The 22,665-nt window shown below is 42.5% G+C and overlaps 1 protein-coding gene across 2 annotated transcripts in view; it reads right to left on the bottom strand.

Annotated features, from left to right (window-relative positions):
* Positions 1-22,665, bottom strand: part of SPOCK3 (SPARC (osteonectin), cwcv and kazal like domains proteoglycan 3) — a 493,521-nt gene that overhangs the window by 70,226 nt on the left and 400,630 nt on the right. For both annotated transcript variants that reach the window (XM_030191577.1, XM_030191578.1), the window contains one exon: positions 12,734-12,850. In XM_030191577.1, the coding sequence (XP_030047437.1) occupies positions 12,734-12,850 (117 nt within the window). The remainder of the gene's footprint in view (positions 1-12,733; positions 12,851-22,665) is intronic.

The following is a 22,665-nucleotide window of genomic DNA, read 5'->3' as shown; positions in this document are numbered from 1 at the left end:
TAGATCCGATTATTCTGGCAACAGATATATAATAATGAGTGGTCAGCACAGACGGACTCCATAAACTTGCTGTTTGAACTTTCCACCTTTGGATCTTGCCAGAGCTGCAATATCCATCGGTTACTCTTGCGTCACTTCCTCCTCCGTTTCTTCCCCCTTCCATTCCCCCTTCGCCCCACCCATTCTCCAGCTGATCCTCCCCCCTGATTAGTTCTGCTTAGAGGCTCCCCCTCCATTCCTGGCCTCCCGACCGTGTCTTGAGTTTCACCTTTACCTGCCTTTCCCTTGGGCTCCACTGGGGGCTGCTGAGATAGGAAGTCTTTGATTCTGTTGTAAGACCTCCTGAAGTGCTGCTGGGAATCGTAGTTTTTACCCTGCCTCCAGCCCTCTGGAGAAAATGATCTATGCCTTCTCCTGACATGTGGAACTCCTTGAGCTAAGAATCTGGGTTGTCCCCTCCTCTGGGCCTTATCTTCTCCTCCGCCGGTACCCCCCCCCCCCCCACCCACCCTCTGTTCCCTTATCCCCTTCTTCACAAAGTCCATGTTAAAAAAGATTTTGTCAATGTATTTCTTGTAAAAAAAAATGACATATTCCTGAAAAGGTTGATCTTGTAACAATATATTTTCAAAATTAGCAACATATAAATTTGCCAAATTAGGAGCCATGGAGGCCCCCATGGCCATTACTAAGTAGATAGGACCGGGGAAAAGGGACAAAACATAAAAGCACACATTTCAAAGTAAAAATTCCACAATCAGTATACTACATTGGGTCAGTTTAGTGATGGTGAACGTGTCTTGCTATGAATACGCTGAGCTGACAGGACAGTTAACACTGGAACGCTTATATTGCTGTAGTAAAAGATAACCAGATGACCAGAACCTGATAATAACAAATATTAACTGGTCAGAAACACCTTGGACTGACCACTACAAACTAAACCTATCCCTAAAACGGCGTAAAAAAAAGCTCATACTGTACACAAGAACAAACTACCTACACCAAAAGGGGCCAAATAGATCCGATTATTCTGGCAACAGATATATAATAATGAGTGGTCAGCACAGACGGACTCCATAAACTTCCTTTCTGAATTGGATAAAAGATGCAGAAACATACTAGATGGAACAGCACCCTTGCGTACAAGAACTTCACATAGACATAGTCCAGTACCATGGTTCAACGACGAACTGAAAAAACTAAAAACACAAACTAGGAAGTTTGAACGAGCATAGATAAAAATAAAAGACGATCACACACTTAACGCTTGGAAGCAAATACATAGGAAATATAAATACGCAATAAGTCAAGCCAAAAGGTCATACTGTAAAACCAAAACAGGGCCAGATCACAAAGACACGAAGAAACTATATCAACTCGTTCATAAACTACTGGACACTACCTCGGTCACCATAACCAATTCAGACATCCCATCGGCAGATGAACTTGCCAAATACTTCAATGAAAAAATTGTAAAACTACAAAACAACCTTCCTCAGAACACCACCGATATGGAAAGCTTCATCAATGGCCTGGACCCAACCTCAGGAGAATACCCAGTGGATCGAATCTGGTCAAAATTCGCTCTCCTCACCACCGAAACAATTACCCATGCGATTAAAAGAGCCTCCAACACTCTCTGCAAATTGAACACCTGTCCCAGCTATCTAATAAAATCCGCACCCAGTCGCTTCACAACAGATCTCACTTCCCACTTAAACTTCATGCTCCAACAAGGTCTTTTCCCCAAGGAAAATGGCAACATCCTACTCATCCCCATACCAACAGATACCAAGAAACAAATGAATGATCTCACCAATTACCGCCCAGTAGCATCTATTCCACTAGCAGTCAAGCTGATGGAAAGTATGGTAACCAAGCTTACTGATTACATACACAAATTCTCTCTACTTCATGAATCACAATCAGGATTCCGCCCCCGCCACAGCACCAAAACAGTGTTAACCACCCTCCTGGCCAAATTCAAGCAGGAATTAGCAACAGGCAATAGCATACTTCTCCTCCAATGCGACATGTCTAGTGCATTCGACATGGTAAACCATAACATACTATTAAAACTCCTAGACTACTTCGGGATTGGTGAAAATGTACTCAGTTGGATCAAGGGTTTCCTAACCACCAGAAAACACCAAGTGAAATCAAATTCAAATATATCATTGCCGTGGAAAGCAGACTGTGGAGTACCTCAGGGATCACCACTATCACCGATCCTTTTCAACCTAATGATGACCCCATTAGCCAAATCCTTATCCACTCAGGGCCTCAACCCATTTATCTATGCAGATGATGTCACTATATCCATCCCTTTCAAACATGATTTGAGAGAAATCTCCAACGAAATCAACCTTGGCTTGCATACCATGAACAAATGCATGGGCAAATGCATTCCAACTAAAACTCAATACAGAGAAAACACAATGCCTCATCCTGTCATCCCAATACAATATGAACATACCACAATATCACTTTTTATTCATTCATACCATTTATTTGTTCAGACCGTAATCAGATAATGCCGTTAACGGTTATATGTAAGCCACATTGAGCCTGCAAAAGGTGGGAAAATGTGGGATACAAATGTAACAAATAATAATAATAATACCCCCAAACTTATTCACCCCAGACTATGCCCTCCCTATTTCAGATAACCTGAAAGTCCTCGGTGTCACAATCGACAGACACCTCACACTCGAGAGCCAAGTTAACTCTACAATCAAGAAAATGTTCCACTCTATGTGGAAACTTAAACACATGAAACCATTCTTCCCGAGGGCAACATTTCGCAACCTGATACAATCAATGGCTCTAAGCCATGCCGACTACTGCAACAGAATTTATGCGGGATGCAAAGAACAACTCATTAAGAAGCTACAGACCGCTCAAAACATGGCAGCCAGACTTATATTTGGAAAATCGTGATTCGAAAGCCCCACGCTGAGACAAACACACACAACAGAACACAGAATAAATGCCAGCACTTAAGAACACAAAAAGGGAGGGAACAGATCCCTCCCATAACCAAAGCAAGCTCTCAGGGAAAAAGATAGATAAGAAGCTAAAGCAGGAAAGTCCTAAACCCTAAAGCAGCGCTTACCTGAAACTGCAGGTAAAAATAGCTCCTGGTTACTGATGTCAGTAACTGCAGACTTCAGCTACTACCCAGCTGACCAATAGAAGCAAGTCCCACCCAACTATCCTAGCAGAGAGATCCCTAGACCCTCCCTAGCCCTAGCAGAGTGGGTTCCAGCCTCTCCTCAGCCTGCTTAGCAAAACATAGCAGAAACATAACATTCCTGCTGTTTTTGGAATTGTAGCGTCATCCACGTAAAAATTTCCTTGGGATCCATACCTCTCTCAGGCCAACACCTGTGGGAAAGGAAAACACAGAGACCTCCAAGTATGGCACCACTTCTCCAGGTCCCTCCCCCAGGACCCACACACACCGCCTCCCTTGCCCCTGCCCCTGATTCTGCTTACCAGAACCAGAGACGGGTCTGCGCCTGTCTCTGCGTTGGCTCTCCCCACCGTGCCGAGGTCTCTTGGCTGCTGCTCCTTCAGACGGGCTCCCTGCCCCTTTCCACATGGAAATTCGCTGACCGGATCCCACCACTGCCACCACTTGTGAAGGATCCCTCTGCTCCTTTAAGGGAAATTCTGGCCTCTGGCCCAAGTTTTATATATGATAATCCACCAGGATACAACACCCTGTAATCCGCAGATGTGCCCTCCAACCTGGGGTCCGTCAGCAGTACTATTTCAGCACAGCTCCCGAAATATACAGTCAGGAAAATAACTCCAGCAGTTTCAAGAATGTAGTTCCAAAAACAAACAGTAAAAAAAAAAACCCAGTAGTTTTTAATAATGCAGTTCCAAAAGCAAAACAGTTCAGGAATCTCAACAGCTTCAAAAATGCAGTTCATAAACACCCAGCTCAGAAATCCCCCCATCAGCTTCAATACTGCAGTCCAACACAAACAGGGCATGAGGTCACAATGATGCAATTCAAAATAAGCAGTTCAAAAACAAACAGCTCACGAATCTCAGCAGTCACAATGATGCAATTCAAAATAAGCAATTCCAAAAACAAAACCGTTCCAAAAAAACAAGCAGTTCAAAGAAAACAAGCACTTCCAAACAGGCTGTTCAAAAACAAGCAGTTTAAAAAATCCCACCAGCTATTCAGAGGGAGAGAACCTCCAGGGATCCCACCTAGGGTTACCATATGGCTCCAGAAAAAGGAGGACATATTAATCCAGTCCGGGTTTTGTTTCCATTGAAAGCAATGGAAGTAAAACCCAGACTGGTTCAATTTGTCCTCCTTTTTCTGGAGCCATATGGTAAACCTAGTCCCACCCTTCTCTGGCCAGCTCTATCTCCTGGCTTCCTCCCACCTGACCCCGTCACTTACTGGCTCCTCCATGATAGCCACTGCCTTCCTTTTTTTTTACCAAGACCCCACACCAAGCGGTTACCTGCTGTTTGAACTTTCCACCTTTGGATCTTGCCAGAGCTGCAATATCCATCGGTTACTCTTGCGTCACTTCCTCCTCCGTTTCTTCCCCCTTCCATTCCCCCTTCGCCCCACCCATTCTCCAGCTGATCCTCCCCCCTGATTAGTTCTGCTTAGAGGCTCCCCCTCCATTCCTGGCCTCCCGACCGTGTCTTGAGTTTCACCTTTACCTGCCTTTCCCTTGGGCTACACTGGGGGCTGCTGAGATAGGAAGTCTTTGATTCTGTTGTAAGACCTCCTGAAGTGCTGCTGGGAATCATAGTTTTTACCCTGCCTCCAGCCCTCTGGAGAAAATGATCTATGCCTTCTCCTGACATGTGGAACTCCTTGAGCTAAGAATCTGGGTTGTCCCCTCCTCTGGGCCTTATCTTCTCCTCCGCCGGTACCCCCCCCCCCCCCCCCCCCACCCTCTGTTCCCTTATCCCCTTCTTCACAAAGTCCATGTTAAAAAAGATTTTGTCAATGTATTTCTTGTAAAAAAAAATGACATATTCCTGAAAAGGTTGATCTTGTAACAATATATTTTCAAAATTAGCAACATATAAATTTGCCAAATTAGGAGCCATGGAGGCCCCCATGGCCATTACTTTCACTTGTGGGTAAAAATTGTGCTGGAAGCAGAAATAATTGTTGGTGAAAGCAATACTGGCTAAAATAAGGATGAGACAGTTAGGAATGCATCTGTGGGTGGTACATTCTCTAAGTGTCTCTTCCACAATGTTTAAAGCTTCTAGTTGGGGTATATTAGTATACAGAGTATCGATATCCATGGTGACCATAAGTGTGCTTGTAAGATCCTCATCAAAGTTTTGTTGTAAGGTAATCATGTGCAAGGAGTCTCTGGTGTAAGATGTAATAAGTGGAACATATGGCCACTTAAAAAAGTCTACAAAAATAGACAATGGTTCTAAAATTGAGCCATTTCCAGAAATAATGGGTCTTTTGGGTGGATTAGTGGCAGACTTATGTATATTCAGCAATACGTAGATGTGGTAACAGTGGTTAGTGTATCTGGGTTTAAAAAAGGTTTGGACAACTTCCTGTGGGAAAAGTCCATAGTCTGCTATTGAGACAGATATGGGGAAGCAACAGTTTGCCCAAGGATTGGTGACATGGAAAGTTGCATCTAATTGGGTTTCTGCCAGGTACTTGTGACCTGGCTTGGCCACTGTTTGGAAAACAGGATACTGGGCTAGATGGACCATTGGTCTGACCCAGTATGGCTACTTTTATGTTCTTACATAACTTTCCTTAATAATTCTAGAAAACAGTTCAATGGGATAGAGCGTAGCATATCACTAATTTGGTACCACTTATCTTTATATATCTTAGTGTCCATGTCACATTTTACTTTTGAAAGATCCTAAATTGGAGTATAGCAAACTACATACTGCCATCTGCTCGTGTCCCAAAACCTCAACAAGGGCCCCCTTGTTTCACAGAGCTGTGTCAGGAGGAGGAGCCTTCAATGTATTAACTTGGTTCAAGATAGCAATGAGTTATATACAAAATGCTGAGAAAAACTGCTCCAATCAGAAAAAAACAGAAAAATGTAAAGGACTAGGCCAACTAATTAGTAAAATGCATCCCATTCAATTGGTCCATTCAGGATTCGAGGGGTCACCATATCCAAATGATATATCCACCATTGCTCACGCTGTCTTAAAGCTTTGGAAATGTCACCTCTATGGATGTTATCAGGCATACAATCAATGCTCATATATTTCAAGTCAAAAAATTGATGCCCGGTTTCCACACAATGTCTGACTATAGGGACTTCCAATTTTTTAACTTTCAAGCGGATCTTACGATCAATCAGTCTCACTCATAATTGTCTTTTAGTTTGACCCACATATAAGAGATTACAAGGGCAACAAATGATACAGATAACTCTACTGGTGTTACAAAATGTAATACTGTGAATTTGAATAATTTTCTGGCCTTTAGACCACCAAAATTCCTCGCCTTCTTCCATAATATCACATATATCTGGAATCGCAAAACACTTCAATACCCAAGGTTCCCCAATGCCGTTTAATTACCTTGGCTAACTTTAAGCACCATTTATAGAATAGTACTAAGCGCTATATTTTTCAGCACCAATTCTTTTAGAGACTATTTATAGAATGTAATCCATGGTACAAAGCACAAGATTTAGGGCAGGGTATGGGTAGAGTCACTATTCTTTGTTTGGAGCTTTTTTTAATTGAAAATTATATCAAAACAATGGCTAAGCAACACACTTGTAAAGAAATAGTGGAAACTACAATCAGGAAAACTTTTCAAGAATAATTCCATTAAAGAATACAGGGTGATTTTTTTTTTTAAAAAGGCTATCAATAAATCTTAATAAATCAATAAAACATTATTGGCCTCTTTTACTAAACTGTGGTAGTGATACCCGGCGCAGCAAATGCAACCCATTCAATTTGAATGGGCTTGGTCACATCTGCCATGTGGGAATCGCTAGCACAATTTAGTAAAAGGGCCACTGGGGTGGTGGTAAGGACTCCCATAGTAACCTGGTGGTAACCGGGCAGCAAGTGGTGATGCCTGATTACTGCTGGGTTACCGCCACGCTAATCATTTACAGGGCTTCCCCCCCCCCCCCCCGGAAATGGCATGTGCTCGACCTGCAACTACCGCTGGCAGCTGCGTTGGGCCAGAGATAGTCCCATGTGTTAGGCACGCCCCAGTCCCGCCTTCGCTACGCTTCTGACACCCCCCCGTGAACTTTGGTCGTCCCCACGACGGAAAGCAGTCGAGGACGCCCAAAATCGGCTTTCGATTATGCCGATTTGGGCAACCCTGGGAGAAGGACGCCCATCTCCCGTTGTGTCGAAAGATGGGCGCCCTTCTCTTTCGAAAATAAGCCTGACAGTGATTTAAGCAAGCAGAAGAGGTAATCAGGCTGGAGGGTAACCTGGTTCAGCAGGATGTTAAATTTATTATTTTCAGGTTACCCTTAATTTGCCTGTTTTCCATCTTCTCACTCATATGGATCCCTTGTGTTTATTCTATACTTTTTTGAAATCCATTACTGTTGTTTTCTCTACTCCCTCCTCTAAAAGGTCATTTCAAGCATCCAAAACCCTTCCCTCTTAGATCTTCTCTTTTCAATCTTTACTACTTCCTGTCCATTGAAATAGGTTTGTTTCTTGTGCATTAGTGGCTTTCAGGTAAATATCCCTAACACATCACCCACATTTCTCCTCTAGGATATACATGTTTAGGACCCCAGTTACTAAGGGGTCCTTTTATGAAGCTGTGGCAAAAGGGGGCCTGCGCTGGCATTGGCGTGTGTTTTTGATGCATGCTGAGGCCCCCTTTCACTGCAGTGGGTAAAAGACAGGGTTTTTTTTTTAAAGAAATGGACGTATGGCAAGTGAAGGTAGCAGTAAGGGCTCCTGTGCTATCCTAGCAGTAACTGGGCAGCGTGTGGCACTGCCAGATTACATCCGGGTACACACCAGCGCTACAAAAATAGAAATAGATTTGTAGCACTGGAAATGGTGTGCGCTGGGGGGTGGGAACTGCCGCCAGGCTGCTGTGGTAGCCTGGCGGTACTTCCCTTTTAGCGAGCACTAAGCCTGCTTACCGCCACTTTGTAAAAGGGCCCCTAAGCTTTGCAAAGGGGCATTGGGGGTTGAGGTCGGTGGTCTGGTGATTTGGGATGTGGGTGGGATCTTTTGTAATACACCAACTCCTTTAGGTTACTCACTGGAAGCATTAACAATGTGTTAGCAGCCCAATATTCTTAGAGAAGAAAGATATTTTCCCATGAATAATGCAACCCTTGAGGTTTCGCACAAACTGCACTTTCAGTTTCCATAATAATGAACTGTTTTGAATGCATGTGCATGCTTTGCATCTCATTATTAGTCAATATGCACTGAAAGGGCAAATAACACACTTTTTAAAAAATTAATGCACTTTGGGGTCCTTTTACTAAGCTGCGCTAAATAGTGAGCTGTGTTCAGTGGTGTGCTGGGAAATTTTTAACAACAGGTTCTCTCTCCGTGCACAGCCAGCCCTTCAATTTGGAGGTGTCCTGAGGTGGACTAGGGGGCAAAACATTCCTTTCTCTCCTCCCTATCCCCATGCAGACACATTAGGTATACCTTTTTGTTGGCAGCAATGCCGAGCCCCACCAGCCAAAAAAATGGACTACCACCGCTACCCACTGCTTTTTTCTGTCTGAGCAGCATGCCACACACTCTTGCTTGAGAAGTCCTGGCATGCTACTCTGAGCCAAAAACATGTAGGAAGAAGCAGCAGCAGTCAATTTATTTGGCTGGCGGGGCTTGATATCTCTGCTAGCAAAGGTAAAGGAGTTCAGAGACGTCAAGGGTGGCTCATCTCAAAGCCGGAGATTTACCACCGCTATTCTGGAGATTGAAGGCCAACGACTGAGGTTTTTCTTGTGGGCATTCATACATACATTGCAAAAGTAAACAACAGCTTCTACAGAATATATCCAAAACTTAACATTATTTTCTCATTTCCATCTTCCAAAATTCCAGACAGCAGATGTACAGATCATCAGAACTCAAAGCTGTCCAAAACAAGTAATATCAGAAACACAGTTTATACCTAATTATTCAACCATCCTTAGGATTCACTTTTGGTTTCAAAAAGCAAAACCATGTGCAAATGTCCTTAATATGTAATTATTGGTAGCAATAATGACAGTGATAGAATATTCAAATAGCCAACGGATTTTCCATTGAACATAATTAATTTTGTATGAACTTGGCGGCTTAATAGTGTGCTGAACTGGACAATTTTGGCACATTTAGATTGACTCTGTACAAACCTTCTGCATGAAAGAAGCCCTTCTTTCAATATTCAATACCTCTCTGTGAAATGGTAGCAATAAAAAAAGTCATGTGCATTTTTATAATATACCACTGCAATCCACAAAACAAAAGGAGCAAGTTCCCATATGCCATCTTTTTTTTTAATGTAGGCAGAGGGAAAAAAGATGTTAAATGCTCCCAGGTTTCAACCTAATTAATGCTTTTTTGTTTTTATTAGTAAGTAGATCTGAATGTTAAGCAACGGATTCTCATAACATTTTTCGTAGCCCTCTATTAGTTGAAAACATCCCTGTACTACAGTAGAACAACTTTCCAGCACCTCCTTGCCTCTTCTTGTTTTGCCAGCAGCATGCGGCACAATTAATTTATTTTCAGCAATGCTGGTATACGTTGGCAGAAACATGCTGCTTCAGCCAATTCCGGGGGTCTTCCTTCAGCTTGTCCCACCCCTGAGAGCTGAAAGTAGGCCCTGGGATTGGCTGAAGCAGCCTGTTCCTGCAGCACTGCTTAAAAAATTAATTGTGCTGGGGCTGGCAGAACAAGAAGAGGATAGGAGGTGCGGGGTGGGGGAGGACAAAAAGTGAGCGCAGTGAGGTGCTAGGGGGAGGGCAGTGGAGACAGAAGATTCCTGCCTAAGCCACACAGGGGAAGAGGACGCAGACGTTGACGCCAGGAGGGTATCCGAGCCCAAATTTTGGAAGCCAATTGTTAAAGTAGCTACTTTAACAACCAGCTCTCCAAATTCTTAAAAATCTAACAAACGGCTCTTGCGAGCTGGCTCCAGCATACCACTGCCTTTGTTATTTCTAGTGAATGGGTTTCACGTGCACTGAGGCCACTTCTAGCATGACTGTAAAATGGCCACAATTTACTTTTCAATTTACTAGGCGGTAATGGCTCCCATGTTAAGCTCATGATAACCGGGTAGCACACAATGATTTACCTGAGCTGCCCTATTAGCACAGGGGATACCTACTCTCCTCCTCCTAACACGTCCCCTTGCTAAAAAATATAAAAGGGATTGGTTTAAACTGATCCCAGAACTTCTGCAGGATACATGAGCATGTCCTGTGGTAATGCAATTTTATCATGCAGTAAGCATGCATTAGCGCTTAATGTCTCTTTGTAAAAGAGCCTCTTTATTTGGCTAATACCCCCAAAAGCTATAAAGAATACTAAAAATTGTGCACATGACCAATTTGTACACATAGAGGCGCATTTTCAAAAGGGACGTCCAAGTTTCGATGAGGACGTCCTTGCAAAAGTCCTGATCCAGGGGCGGGGAAACCCGTATTTTCGAAACAAGATGGACATCCATCTTTTTCGATAATACGGTCAGGGACGTCCAAATCCTGAAATTTGGTCGTCCCTAGATTTGGTCGTCCCTAGACTTGGTCATTTCTGATTTTCGGTGATAATTGAAACCAAGGATGTCCATGTCAGAAACGACCAAATGCAAGCCATTTGGTCGTGGGAGGAGCCAGAATTTTCTAGTGTACTGGCCTCCTGACATGCTAGGACACCAACCGGGCACCCTAGGGGGCACTGCAGTGGACTTCATAAATTGCTCCCAGGTACATAGCTCTCTTACCTTGTGTGCTGACCCCCCCCCCCCCAAAAAAAACAACCCACTACCCCCAACTGTACACCACTACCATAGCCCTTACGGGTGAAGGGGGGCACCTACATGTGGGTACAGTGGGTTTCTGGTGGGTTTTGGAGGGCTCGCTGTTTCCTCCATAAATGTAGCAGGTAGGGGGGATGGGCCTGGGTCCGCCTGCCTGAAGTGCACTGCACCCACTAAAACTGCTCCAGGGACCTGCATACTGCTGTCATGGAGCTGAGTATGACATCTGAGGCTGGCATAGAGGCTGGAATCAATATTTTGAAAGATATTTTTTGAGGGTGGGAGGAGGTTAGTGACAACTGGGGGAGTAACAGGAGGTCATCCCCGATTCTCTCTGGATGTCATCTGGTCATTTCGGGCACCTTTTTGTGCCTTGGTCGTAAGAAATACAGGACCAGGTAAAGTCGTCCAAGTGTTCGTCAGGGATGTCCTTGTTTCTTTCGATTATGGGTCAAGGATATCCAAGCGTTAGGCATGCCCAAGTCCCGCCTTCGCTACACCTCCGACACACCCCTGTGAACTTTGGCCGTCCCTGCAACGGAAAGCAGTTCAGGATGTCCAAAATTGGCTTTTCGATTATATCGATTTTAATGTCCGATTTATGTTGAAAGATGGGCGTGCTTCTCTTTCGTAAATGAGCCCAATAATGTAATTGAATAACAAGAAATTATCACTGATAATTGGCATCTTAACAAACAATTATTGGTGCTTATTGGATTTAATTAAAATTTACATGCACAAATTTAGGCATGGGATCCACACATAAATGTTATGCGTAGGTTCAAAAAGGGGGCGCGGCCATGGGAGGTTCATGGCAGATTGAGGGCATTTCCACAATTTATACATGTTGCTATAGAATAATGGGGATCTGCACCTGATTTAGGCATGGGGATTTACACCAAGGATTCATTGGTATAAATGGTTGTACCTAAATGTAGTCGTGGTTAAGCACTATTCTATAAATGGTGTCTAATTTTAAGTGCCGTTTATAGAATAGTACTAAACCCTTTTTTCAGCATTGAGTTTTTTGATGCCATTTAAAGAATTTATTTCATAAGGGTGTTCATTTTTTTATTTTTGTTATATTTGTACCCTGTGCTTTCCCACTCATGGCAGGCTCAATGTGGCTTACATGGGGCAATGGAGGGTTAAGTGACTTGCCCAGAGTCACAAGGAGCTGCCTGTGCCTGAAGTGGGAATTGAACTCAGTTCCTCAGGACCAAAGTCCACCACTCTAACCACTAGGCCACTCCTCCACTCAAAGCACATAGTCTTACAAAGTTACATGTAATTTAGTAAATCTATATGCTTTGAATATGTGCCACATTGAAGAATATAAGTGCCAAAGTTACTTAAGAGCGCTTAACATTAATGGAATAACACAGTCTTATCCCATATGACATTTGGTCCAAATGCCTCTTGCTTTTGTTTGTCCTTTTTCTGAACTCTGTCTTCTCTCTCTAGTTTCTGAGATAGGGCCTCCACAATAGAACATAATATTCCATGTAAGGCCTTCCTAATGATGTGCAAAGAAGAATTAATCCTTACTCTTTTCTACTGGTAATGACCTTATACTGTTTCACTACCTTGAGATCACTATATACCATGACACTCATCGGGCCTTCACCTCCCAATGTATACAGCTTCTTGAGATTATGTGCCCCCAAGTGCAGGACTGTATACTTTTATGTTTGAATTTTAATTGCAAGGTGTTTGACTACATTAATATCAAATGTAAAGGTTTCTTCCTACTTCTTTCAGGTCTTGATAACAATTTAGTCTTCTTGTTTCGACTTCCACCTTCATGGAGTACCTTAAACCAGTCCCTCAGTCTGTTTGCAATCTCTCTGAACTCTAGGTCACTGCAATCTGGAAAATATAAGCATACAATTGTTCTTCATAAGTAAACATAATCTATCAAAATATTTTAAAATGCATAACAATATCATGCAAATGGAAAAACAGAGCATGGCACCAAAAAAATGCAATATGAAAATATATTTCTTTACCGATATACAAAGTTGTAGCAAAACTGCTCAGCAGGAAGAATTATGAGTTCATTGGTGGAATGTTATTTGCTAAAACTTTTATGAAAATTTAGATTCTATCAGCCCATTACATTTATTTTTTCATTTCATTCAAGAGACTTTTGGGCACCTTTTTGTGCCTTGGTCGTAAGAAAAACCCGACCAAGTAAAGTCATACAAGTGCTCGTCAGGGGCGCCCTTTTTTTCCATTATGGGTCGAGGATGTTAGGCACGCCCATGCCACACCTTCACTATGCCGCTGACATGTCCCTGTGAACTTTGGTCATCCCTGCGATGGAAAGCAGTTGGGGATGACAAAAATCGGCTTTCGATTATACCAATTTGGGTGACCCTGTGAGAAGGATGCCCATCTTCCGATTTGTGTAGAAAGATGGGTGTCCTTCTCTTTTGAAAATGAGCCATTATATATATTAAGTTGGTCCGGAGTTTTTCAATTCTGGAGTATATGCTATAGCTGTTAAACTAGAAATGAGTAAAATATGCTCTTCTAAAAGATCAACAAAAAGTTGAAGAAGAACTCCTGCATATGTTAAAGGCAATAAAAACTGTAAAATAGAGCTAATCATCTGCTACACATCAGTCCAAAATTGGTGTACCAATGGACAATCAAATAGGAGATGGTCTAGTATACCCACAGCTTGACTGCAGGGTCATCAAATGGATGAATGTGCAGCATTATAAAAATGAAGCATGTTCACCCCTCCTTGATCCATAGGAAGTTGAAGTTTCTTCATGGCAATTCTAGGTTGTTTATCTCTCCACATGAAATGAGCAATATTCCGCTCTAATGATTTGTATATTGAAGGAGCAAAGAGCACAGGAATCATACTTAATAGCAGAAAATAACCAGAGCAACAGACATCTTGACGTTCTCTACAAGGCCCCACCAAGATAACCATTTAGGGGCCCACCCTTCAAATAAAGATTTTACTTTGGCCAATATGGCAGCAACATTAGCATCTATAGTTGCATCCAATGTATTACGCATTTGTACCCCAAGGTATTTAATACCATCCGATTGCCAGTTGAAAGGATACTCCTCCAGAATCCCACCAATTAATTTTGAAGCCAGAAAAAGAGCCAGACAAATAAATGAGTTCCAAAGAGCTGGTATAGTTTGAGTGAGTTTAGTTAAATATAGCAATACATCATCTGCATAAGCAGACAGCTTATATTCAGCATCACCCACTTGTATGCTTGCAATCCTAGGGTGCTGTCAAATAGCCAACAAGAATGGCTCAAGAGCAAGGTCAAATAATAGAGGTGACAGGGGAAGCTTTGATGAGTGCCCCTCTGCAGGCTAAAAGGAGCAGCCAAAGAATTATTAACATATAAATGTGCCCTAGGATTGTAATAGAGAGCCTGCACCATACCACAAAAAGTAGATCCAATACCGGACCACTCCAATATGCACATCGTATATTTCCATTCTACCTGGTCCAAGGACTTCTCGGCATCCAAGGATACCGAAAAGGCCGGTTCAACCAAGGAGTTTGCTACTTGCATAAGGTGCATACAAAGCTTAGTATTATTTGCTGGATGCCTTGCAGCCACAAAACCTGATTGATCCATATGTATTAATTTAGATCAGCATATAGACAACCTTAATGCCAACACTTCTGCAAATATCTTCCCATCTACATTTATAAGAGAAAGGGTCTGGTAGTTAGCTACATCTAGAGGATCTCTACCCAGTTTTGGTAACACAATAAGCAGTACTTCAGCCATAGTGCCAGTGCGAGTTTTGGGCATGCGCCAATCCATTTTAACGCGCCTGTAAAAAAGCCCTTTTTAAAATGTTTGCCAAAATGGACGTGTAGCAAAATCAAAATTGCTGCATGTCCATTTTGGGTCTGCGACCTTACTGCCAGCCATTGACCTAGTGGTAAAGTCTCACACGGTAACCGGGCGGTAATTACCTACGAGCGCCAAACGCCACTTGGCGCGTGTCCAATAAACTTCCTGAGCCTGTACGTCTAGCTCCATCTCTACCTGTTTTCAAATCTATGCTGAAAACCCACCTTTTCACTACTGCTTTTGGCTCCTAGCCATTACTCATTTGCCTCCCCCTTGTTCCTTGTCACCCAGTACTTCCCTCCTCTTATTGTCTTGTCTGTTTGTATTATTTTTAGATTGTAAGCTCTATTGAGCAGGGACTGTCTCTCTATGTCAGGTGTTCAGCTCTGCGTGCGTCTGGTAGTGCTATACAAATGCTAATAATAATAATACGTGCAGCTGAAAATAAAAATTATTTTTCGGCCGCGTGTATTGGACATCCGCCAAAAATGAAATTACCGCAAGAGTCATGCTGTAGCCAGGCAGTAACTCCATTTTGACGTGCATTGGGCACCTGTATAGCCTTACACGGCTTAGTAAAAGGGCCCTATAGTGCAGTTATCATCTCCTAGGTCCATTGTGTAAGAAGCTGTTTCTCTAATGTATTAATAGATGTTTCAAGAACTTGGAGTTCTAGATGCTGCTTTTCATTAATCTGAGCAGAATAGCTTAAGATAGCACCTCTAAGTGTTGCCTTGCACACATCCCACCAGCTAACAGTAGAAGTATCCTCAGACTTATTAAACTCAAAGTATTCCTCAATCTGATGATGCATATGTTTCACAGAGTCAGCCTTCTGTAATAAAGTGCTATTAAAACACCACAAAGGTTTGTTAAAAGGAACCTCTAATCCTTCCAGCATAAGGGATATGCCTATATGATCTGATATCAGCACAGCGTCAATAGTAGTATCAAGCACTTGAGGCACTAAACTTTTAGAAGTCAAAAAAAGTCAGTGAGTGAGACTGGTGGACTTGGGGTATAAAAGTGTAATCATTACCAGCTGGATTAAGGATACGCCATATATCCACCAATCCCACTTCCTCTAGAAGGTGCTTCAAAGATGGCAACACTGTGTGTGATTTCAAACATGGATGTCTATCTAAAATAGGATCTATTCACAGCTTCTCAGCAAACAACAATCACATATTAGAAAACCACAAATGGGAAGAGGTAATATAGTCAGACCACAACAAATTAACTTTCACACTATAATGGAAGGAAAATGGAAAGAAAAGAGAACCAAGAATGCCACACATATTCACAACCAGAGGGAAAGTAAACACACACACACACCTTCTGAACAACAACAATGAATAAACAGAGCAACATAACACCAAAGGACGTAATTCATGAGAAACTGGGACGAAGCCAGCGAAAAGACACTATACAAAACAGCATCACTCACAATGAAAACAAGAGAAAAAAATAACCATGTCCCTGGTTTAATGATGAACTACTACACGTGAAAATCTATGCAGGAAACTTGAAAGAACATGGGCCAGAAACAAAACAGACAAACAAAATTATGGAGAATAGCTATAAGAAAATACACAAATAACAAAGAAAGCTAAAGCGGAACACTACTGCTGATATGCAAACCTTGAACAGATCAATATGAAAAAATTATTTCAACTCATGAACAAACTATTGAAAACCCAAGACACCACCAGCTGCAGATGAGCTTGTACAATATTTCAAAAACAAAATAGCAAACACAGGATCAGATTTAGCTAAATCACAAACATCCATCACTGACTTCCTACAAGACTGTGAAACAAACAACATCCACACCATAGCAGACAGATCCTGGTCTACATTTAAATCACTCAAACTAAACACAGTAAATAAACTATTGACTAAATATGTATATGCATACTGCATGCTAGACAACTGCCCTAACTACATGATGAAAGACCCACTGGACTGGTTTATCGAGTGCTTCACAGAGTGCTTCACAAAGCACATTGCATTCATGTTTGCAAAAGGACAATTCCCAACAGACAAATGTGACGTAGTAGTAACACCAATCTCCAAAAACACAAAAAGGAAAATCAGCGACATCACAAACTACAAACCAATGGCCTCCATACTGCTATTGACCAAAACAATGGAGGGCCTTGTAGCACAATAACAAATGGAATACCTGACACAATTTTCAATCCTTCACAACTCTCAATTAGGCTTCATACCAGAACACAGCACTGAGATGGTCATAACTACCCTGATATTGAAGTTCAGAAGCTTAATATGTCAAAGATAAAACATATTACTATTACAATTTGACATGTCAAGTGCATTTGACCTAGTAGATCACACAGTACCCTGCTCAACAATATGGGAATCAGCGTACCAGTAGCAGCATGGTTCACTGGTTTCCTAAAGACCAGATCTTACATTGTAAAAATGTCTAACCAGATATCAACCTCATGGATCCCTGAGTGTGTGGTATCACAGGGATCTCCAATCTCACTAGTACTGTTTAATGTAATGATGGTGCCACTCAGAAAATAACTAGAATTCACAGGCTTCCACCCATTCATATATGCAGACCACGTCACCATCTACATACCTTTTCACAACAGTATCACAGAAATAATAGAGAAATTTTAAAAAAAGACCTGAACCTCATGGAAAACTGGGCAACAACTTTCAAACTCAAACTAAACAGAGACAAAACCAAAATCCTGGTACTATCCAGCCCATACAACCCCACATCTTATCAAAACTTCACAATCAATCATCAAAAATACCAAATTGAAACAAAACTAAAAATATTAGGAATTATTCTTGACAAGTATCTATCACTGGACAGTCAAATATCAGCTGTAACATCAAATTGCTTCAACAAATTATTGAAACTGAGAAGGATAAGAGACTATTTTCCAAGACAATCCTTCAGGATAATGGTCCAATCGACAATACTATCACAACTAGACTACTGCAACGCAGCATACGTGGAGGGGCATAATCGAACGCAAACGCCCATGTGTAAGAACGTCCATCTCCGAGATCGGGTCCGTGAAGGGGTGGGCCGAATCATAATTTCGAAAAAGATGGACGTTTATCTTTAGTTTTGCAAATACGGTTTGTGCCAGGCAAGTGCATTGAATGTCGGCATTTTTGAGATGTGGGCATTTGTTTGAGCTGGGCGTTTTTGTTTTTCAGCGATAATCGAAACCGAAGCGTCCCAGCTCAAAAACGACCAAATCCAAGGCTTTGGGTCGTGGTAGGGGCCAGGATTTGTAGTGCACTGGTCCCCCTCACATGCCAGGACACCAACCGGGCACCCTAGGGGGCACTTTTAAAAAAATAGGAAAAACATTAAATTACCTCCCAGGTGCATAGCTCCTTTACCTTGGGTGTTGAGACCCCCAAATCCCCCCAAACCCACTCCCCACAACTCTACACCATTACCATAGCACTTAATGGTGAAGGGGGGCACCTACATGTGGGTACAGTGGGTTTTGGCGGGGGGGGGGTTAGAGGGCTCCCATTTACCACCACAAGTGGTACAGGTAGGGGGGGATGGGCCTGGGTCCGCCTGCCTGAAGTGCACTGCATTACCCACTAAAACTGCTCCAGGGACATCTTCGGGCGTGTCAAGATGGCGACCTGACGGTGTGGAGAGTTTTGCTCAGAAACGCTGCTACTACATTCCTGAAATAATGCCTCATACGAAACGAAAAGGGGTGACAAGAAGCCAATTGCCGTTGGCTAGAACATCTTCCCCCTCGCAGCAAACGCTGGATAACTTTCTACATCAATTACCATTTGATACCGGATTGGTGAGTCCGTTGAGAAACCTAGGTGAAGGAGCACCTGGGTCTTCTGGACTAGAGATATCGCTCACACCACCGGAGCTGAATCCTCCTCCTTGCCCGGCCGGTGCAGTGGATGATGGGAGCGCGGCTGACGCGGAAGGCGCTGCAGCGGCGCTACTTGCCGGCAAGTTGTCTGCGGTGAAGGCTGGGGAGGCCGAGAGGCCCGAGAGAGCTCAGGAGGAGGTAACCCTAACGGCTGTTTGGAGAGCAGTTCAAGATTTGACTGTGGCTGTAAAGAATTCTACAATTGAAATTCACCAAATAGTGAGTAAGATTGAGAAAGTAGATGCCTCACTGGAACAGGTAAAAATGGATTGCGCAAGCCAAGTAAACCAGTTCAATACAGAAATGAAAGAAATCAAGGTTTCAGTAGGAGCCTTGATTGAAGAAAAGGTTAAGATACAACGAAAGATTGAACAAATGGAAAATCATACTAGAAGATTGAATTTAAGATTATTGAATTTTCCACGTTCTTCATTATTGAATCCAACTGACCTATTTAAAAGTTTCTTGCATGAAATATTACAGATTCCTGCTACTAGTATTCCTCCATGTAATAAAGTTTTTTATATTCCTGCTAAGAATCAAGATTTTAAAGGTCAAATGGAAACAGAACAAAACTTGACTGAACTTTTGGAAAATTCTACTTGCGAGATTAAAGATCGAGGAACTTTGATAGTTCAATTTGTTTTTGAGCAAGACTTGAATCATGTATTGAATTTATACTTTAAAAATATTTCTAAACTATTTCATGGGCAAAAAGTTTGGGTATATCCCGATGTTTCCAGGTCTACCCAAGAAAGAAGGAAAATGTTTTTGAGCATGCGTAATGAGTTAAGAAATTTGGGAGCTACATTTATGTTAGCATATCCTTGCAAATGTAAGATCACATATTTGGGAAATAAGTATGTTTTCCTAGAACCATTGCAGCTACAGCTGTTCTTGGACCAGGAAAAACTAAGCAGTCCGCTAGAGAAATAATAACTTTTATTTTCAGTTTATTAAATATACGGTTACCAGGTTAAGCCGAGTTTCTGTTGTATTAGATACTTATAAATTCTCCTTTGTTTCCTATCGCCCCCTTCAATCTTGTTGTGGTCTAAGGAAGAGAGAATATCTAATTGTTGTATTAATACCTGTACAAATGCAGCTCTGTGTTACTTTACAAGGAAAGATTTTTGTTTTTGCTTGTTATAAAAATTCAATAAACAAATTATAATATAAAACTGCTCCATGGACAGGACTTGTTGCTGCTGTATAACCTTGGCACAGTAGTTCACACTGTAAGACAAATCTCGCTGAAAACGTCCTTTATTTCAATAACCGCGTTTACTCACAGTTAACTGCAGATCAGACGTTGTGCCCCACTGGCAACGAGTCTCCCTGGTACTAAGATTAGCAGTAGCTCAGAGCTGGCAGAATGGTGTACAATGCCCTCTTTCAGCAACATTTAAGGTAAGAACTAAGTTCTGTAACGTGGCTAACACATGAAAGGGATCTAAAACGGACTTACAAAAATGGCCACTACCTCGTGGACTACCGGAAACAAAACAGGGCACACTTTGACCCAGTAGGCAGGGGGAAAAGCACCATGGGAGAAGAGCCTACCAACTACCAACATCGTGAGACTGTAACACAAGCTAGTGAAATCACGGAGCCCATTACCCTACACCCACCACAATGCAATGCTGATGTGACCCTGCAGTGCACCCGAGAGCCACATCTGACCCAGGGAAAGGCTGTGAGAGGATCGAACACATTCTGCTGTCATGGAGGTGGGTACGGAATTTGAGGGTGGCGTGAGGCTGGGAAATAAGGTTTCTGCAAGTATTTTTTTTTGGTGGGAGGAGGTTAGTGACCACTGGGGGAGTCAGGGGAGGTGATTCCCGATTCCCTCCGGTGGTCATCTGGTCATTTAGGGCACTTTTTTGGGACCTGTTCGTGAGAAAAAAGGGTCCAAAAAAGTGTCCTAAATTCTCACTAAAAACGTCTTTCTTTTTTCCATTATCGGCGGAGCGCGCCCATCTCTGCTCTGCCGATAACCACGCCCCAGTCCCGCCTTCACCACGCCTCCAACACGCCCGTCAACTTTATTCGTTCCTGCGACGGAGTGCAGTTGAAGACGACCAAAATCGGCTTTCGATTATACTGATTTGGCCGCCCACGGGAAACGGACGCCCATCTCCCAAACATGGGCGTTTTTCTCCTTTTGAAAATAAGCAGGATAGTCTCCTTTTTGAAAGTTAAATGCTAACGTGTTGGATATCCTGTTTCTACTTACTCCAAAGCTAATATCAAATCTGATCATAATATGATCACTGTTATCAACCAGCTCCATCACAATTACCTCGGGCACCAGATCATGTGATCCACTAATGACTAGGTCTATAATTATTCCTTCTCTCGTCGGCTCCTGTACCAGCTGCTCCCTAAAGCAATCCTTGATTTCGTCAAGGAATTTTACCTCCCTAGCGTGCTCCGATGTTACATTTACCCAGTTAATATTGGGGTCATTGAAATCTCCCATTATTATCGTGTTGCACAGTTTGTTAGTCTCCCTAATTTCCATTAACATTTCTACATCCGTCTGTTCATCCTGGCCAAGTGGACGGTAGTACTTTCCTATCACTATCCTTTTCCCCTTTACACATGGAATTTCAATCCTCAGGGAGTCCACGATGTGTTTTGCTTCTTGTAGAATTTTCTATTTGATTCAAGGCTCTCCTTAACATACAATGCTACCCCTTCACCAATTCAATTTACCCTATCACTACGATACAATTTGTACCCTGGTGTGACAGTGTCCCACTGGTTATCCTCCTTCCACCAGGTCTCAGAGATGCCTTATATATCTAATTTTTCATTTAGTGCAATATATTCTAACTCTCCCATCTTATTTCTTAGGCTTCTGGCTTTCGCATATAGACATTTCAAACTATGTTTGTTGTTACAGCGACGATCCGATAGTTCTGCCACCGCATGCAAGCGGGAAGGTGGCGGCGCATGCTCATAGGCGCCATTTTTTTGAAAAACTTGTGAGGGGGAGCAACTGCTCCCCCTGCGCCCCCCCAGCTACGTCACTGCTTTTAGGACTTTATAAGTAATCTTATGACTGGGCTTTAAAATAACAGGTCATTTTATAACCATTTATGTGATGAAACTATAGTATTTGCATGTATAGATTGCATACTGCTAGGGGTCATTAGTGCCATTTTGAACCCAGCATAGTCCTGGATCAGGAGTGAAGAGGACCACACCCACCCTGGGCCTCTAGATCACATGGTAAATTTCTGGTTAAGTCTTGGGGTTGTTGGGAGCAAGGTGGGGGTGGGGTAGGCTCTGTGATGAGTAGGGCTTATGTTCATGAAAGGCTGTTTTTGGTTTGTTTTGTTTTACTTGAAGAGAGAGGATAGGTCTTGGAGGGATGTCAGAGAGGGGGTTTGGACCAGGAGAATGTCAGGGGTTTCTGATTTCAAGGGGGATCAAACTGTGTCTGTGGTGGTGGGGGGGGGGGGTGAGTTGTTGGAAAGGTCTAACTTCTGGGCAAGTTTGGATTAAGGAGGCTGTTGGAGAGGAGAGATGTCGGCGGATGCACCATCACATCACTTCTTAAGACAGCAGCCATGCTACTGAATTGCTGATAGTGTAGCTGCATAATGCTGCCTTTTGTAATGGTGTTACATGCAGCTGCGCTATCAGCAGTCATGACAGCTAATGTTATACCTTTTTAACAAAGCTTAATAAAATGACCCCTAAGAGTAAAACAAATTGAGCACGTTTGCTCAAATACGTTTCATGCAATTTAGTATTTCTTCTGGCTTCCAGACTGGCTAGTTTCATCACTTGACCACATGGAACATAAAATGCTTTACTGAGATCCTGATACTATTACTACTGCATCCCTGTGATCTACCACCCAAATCATTTCATCAAAAAACACTAAACATGCTGTTATGGCAGCATTATATAATACTGT

This window comes from Microcaecilia unicolor, chromosome 2 (assembly GCF_901765095.1).
Source record: "Microcaecilia unicolor chromosome 2, aMicUni1.1, whole genome shotgun sequence".
In the NCBI taxonomy this organism is placed as follows: domain Eukaryota; kingdom Metazoa; phylum Chordata; class Amphibia; order Gymnophiona; family Siphonopidae; genus Microcaecilia; species Microcaecilia unicolor.
This window is presented reverse-complemented; position numbering and strand designations above follow the sequence as displayed.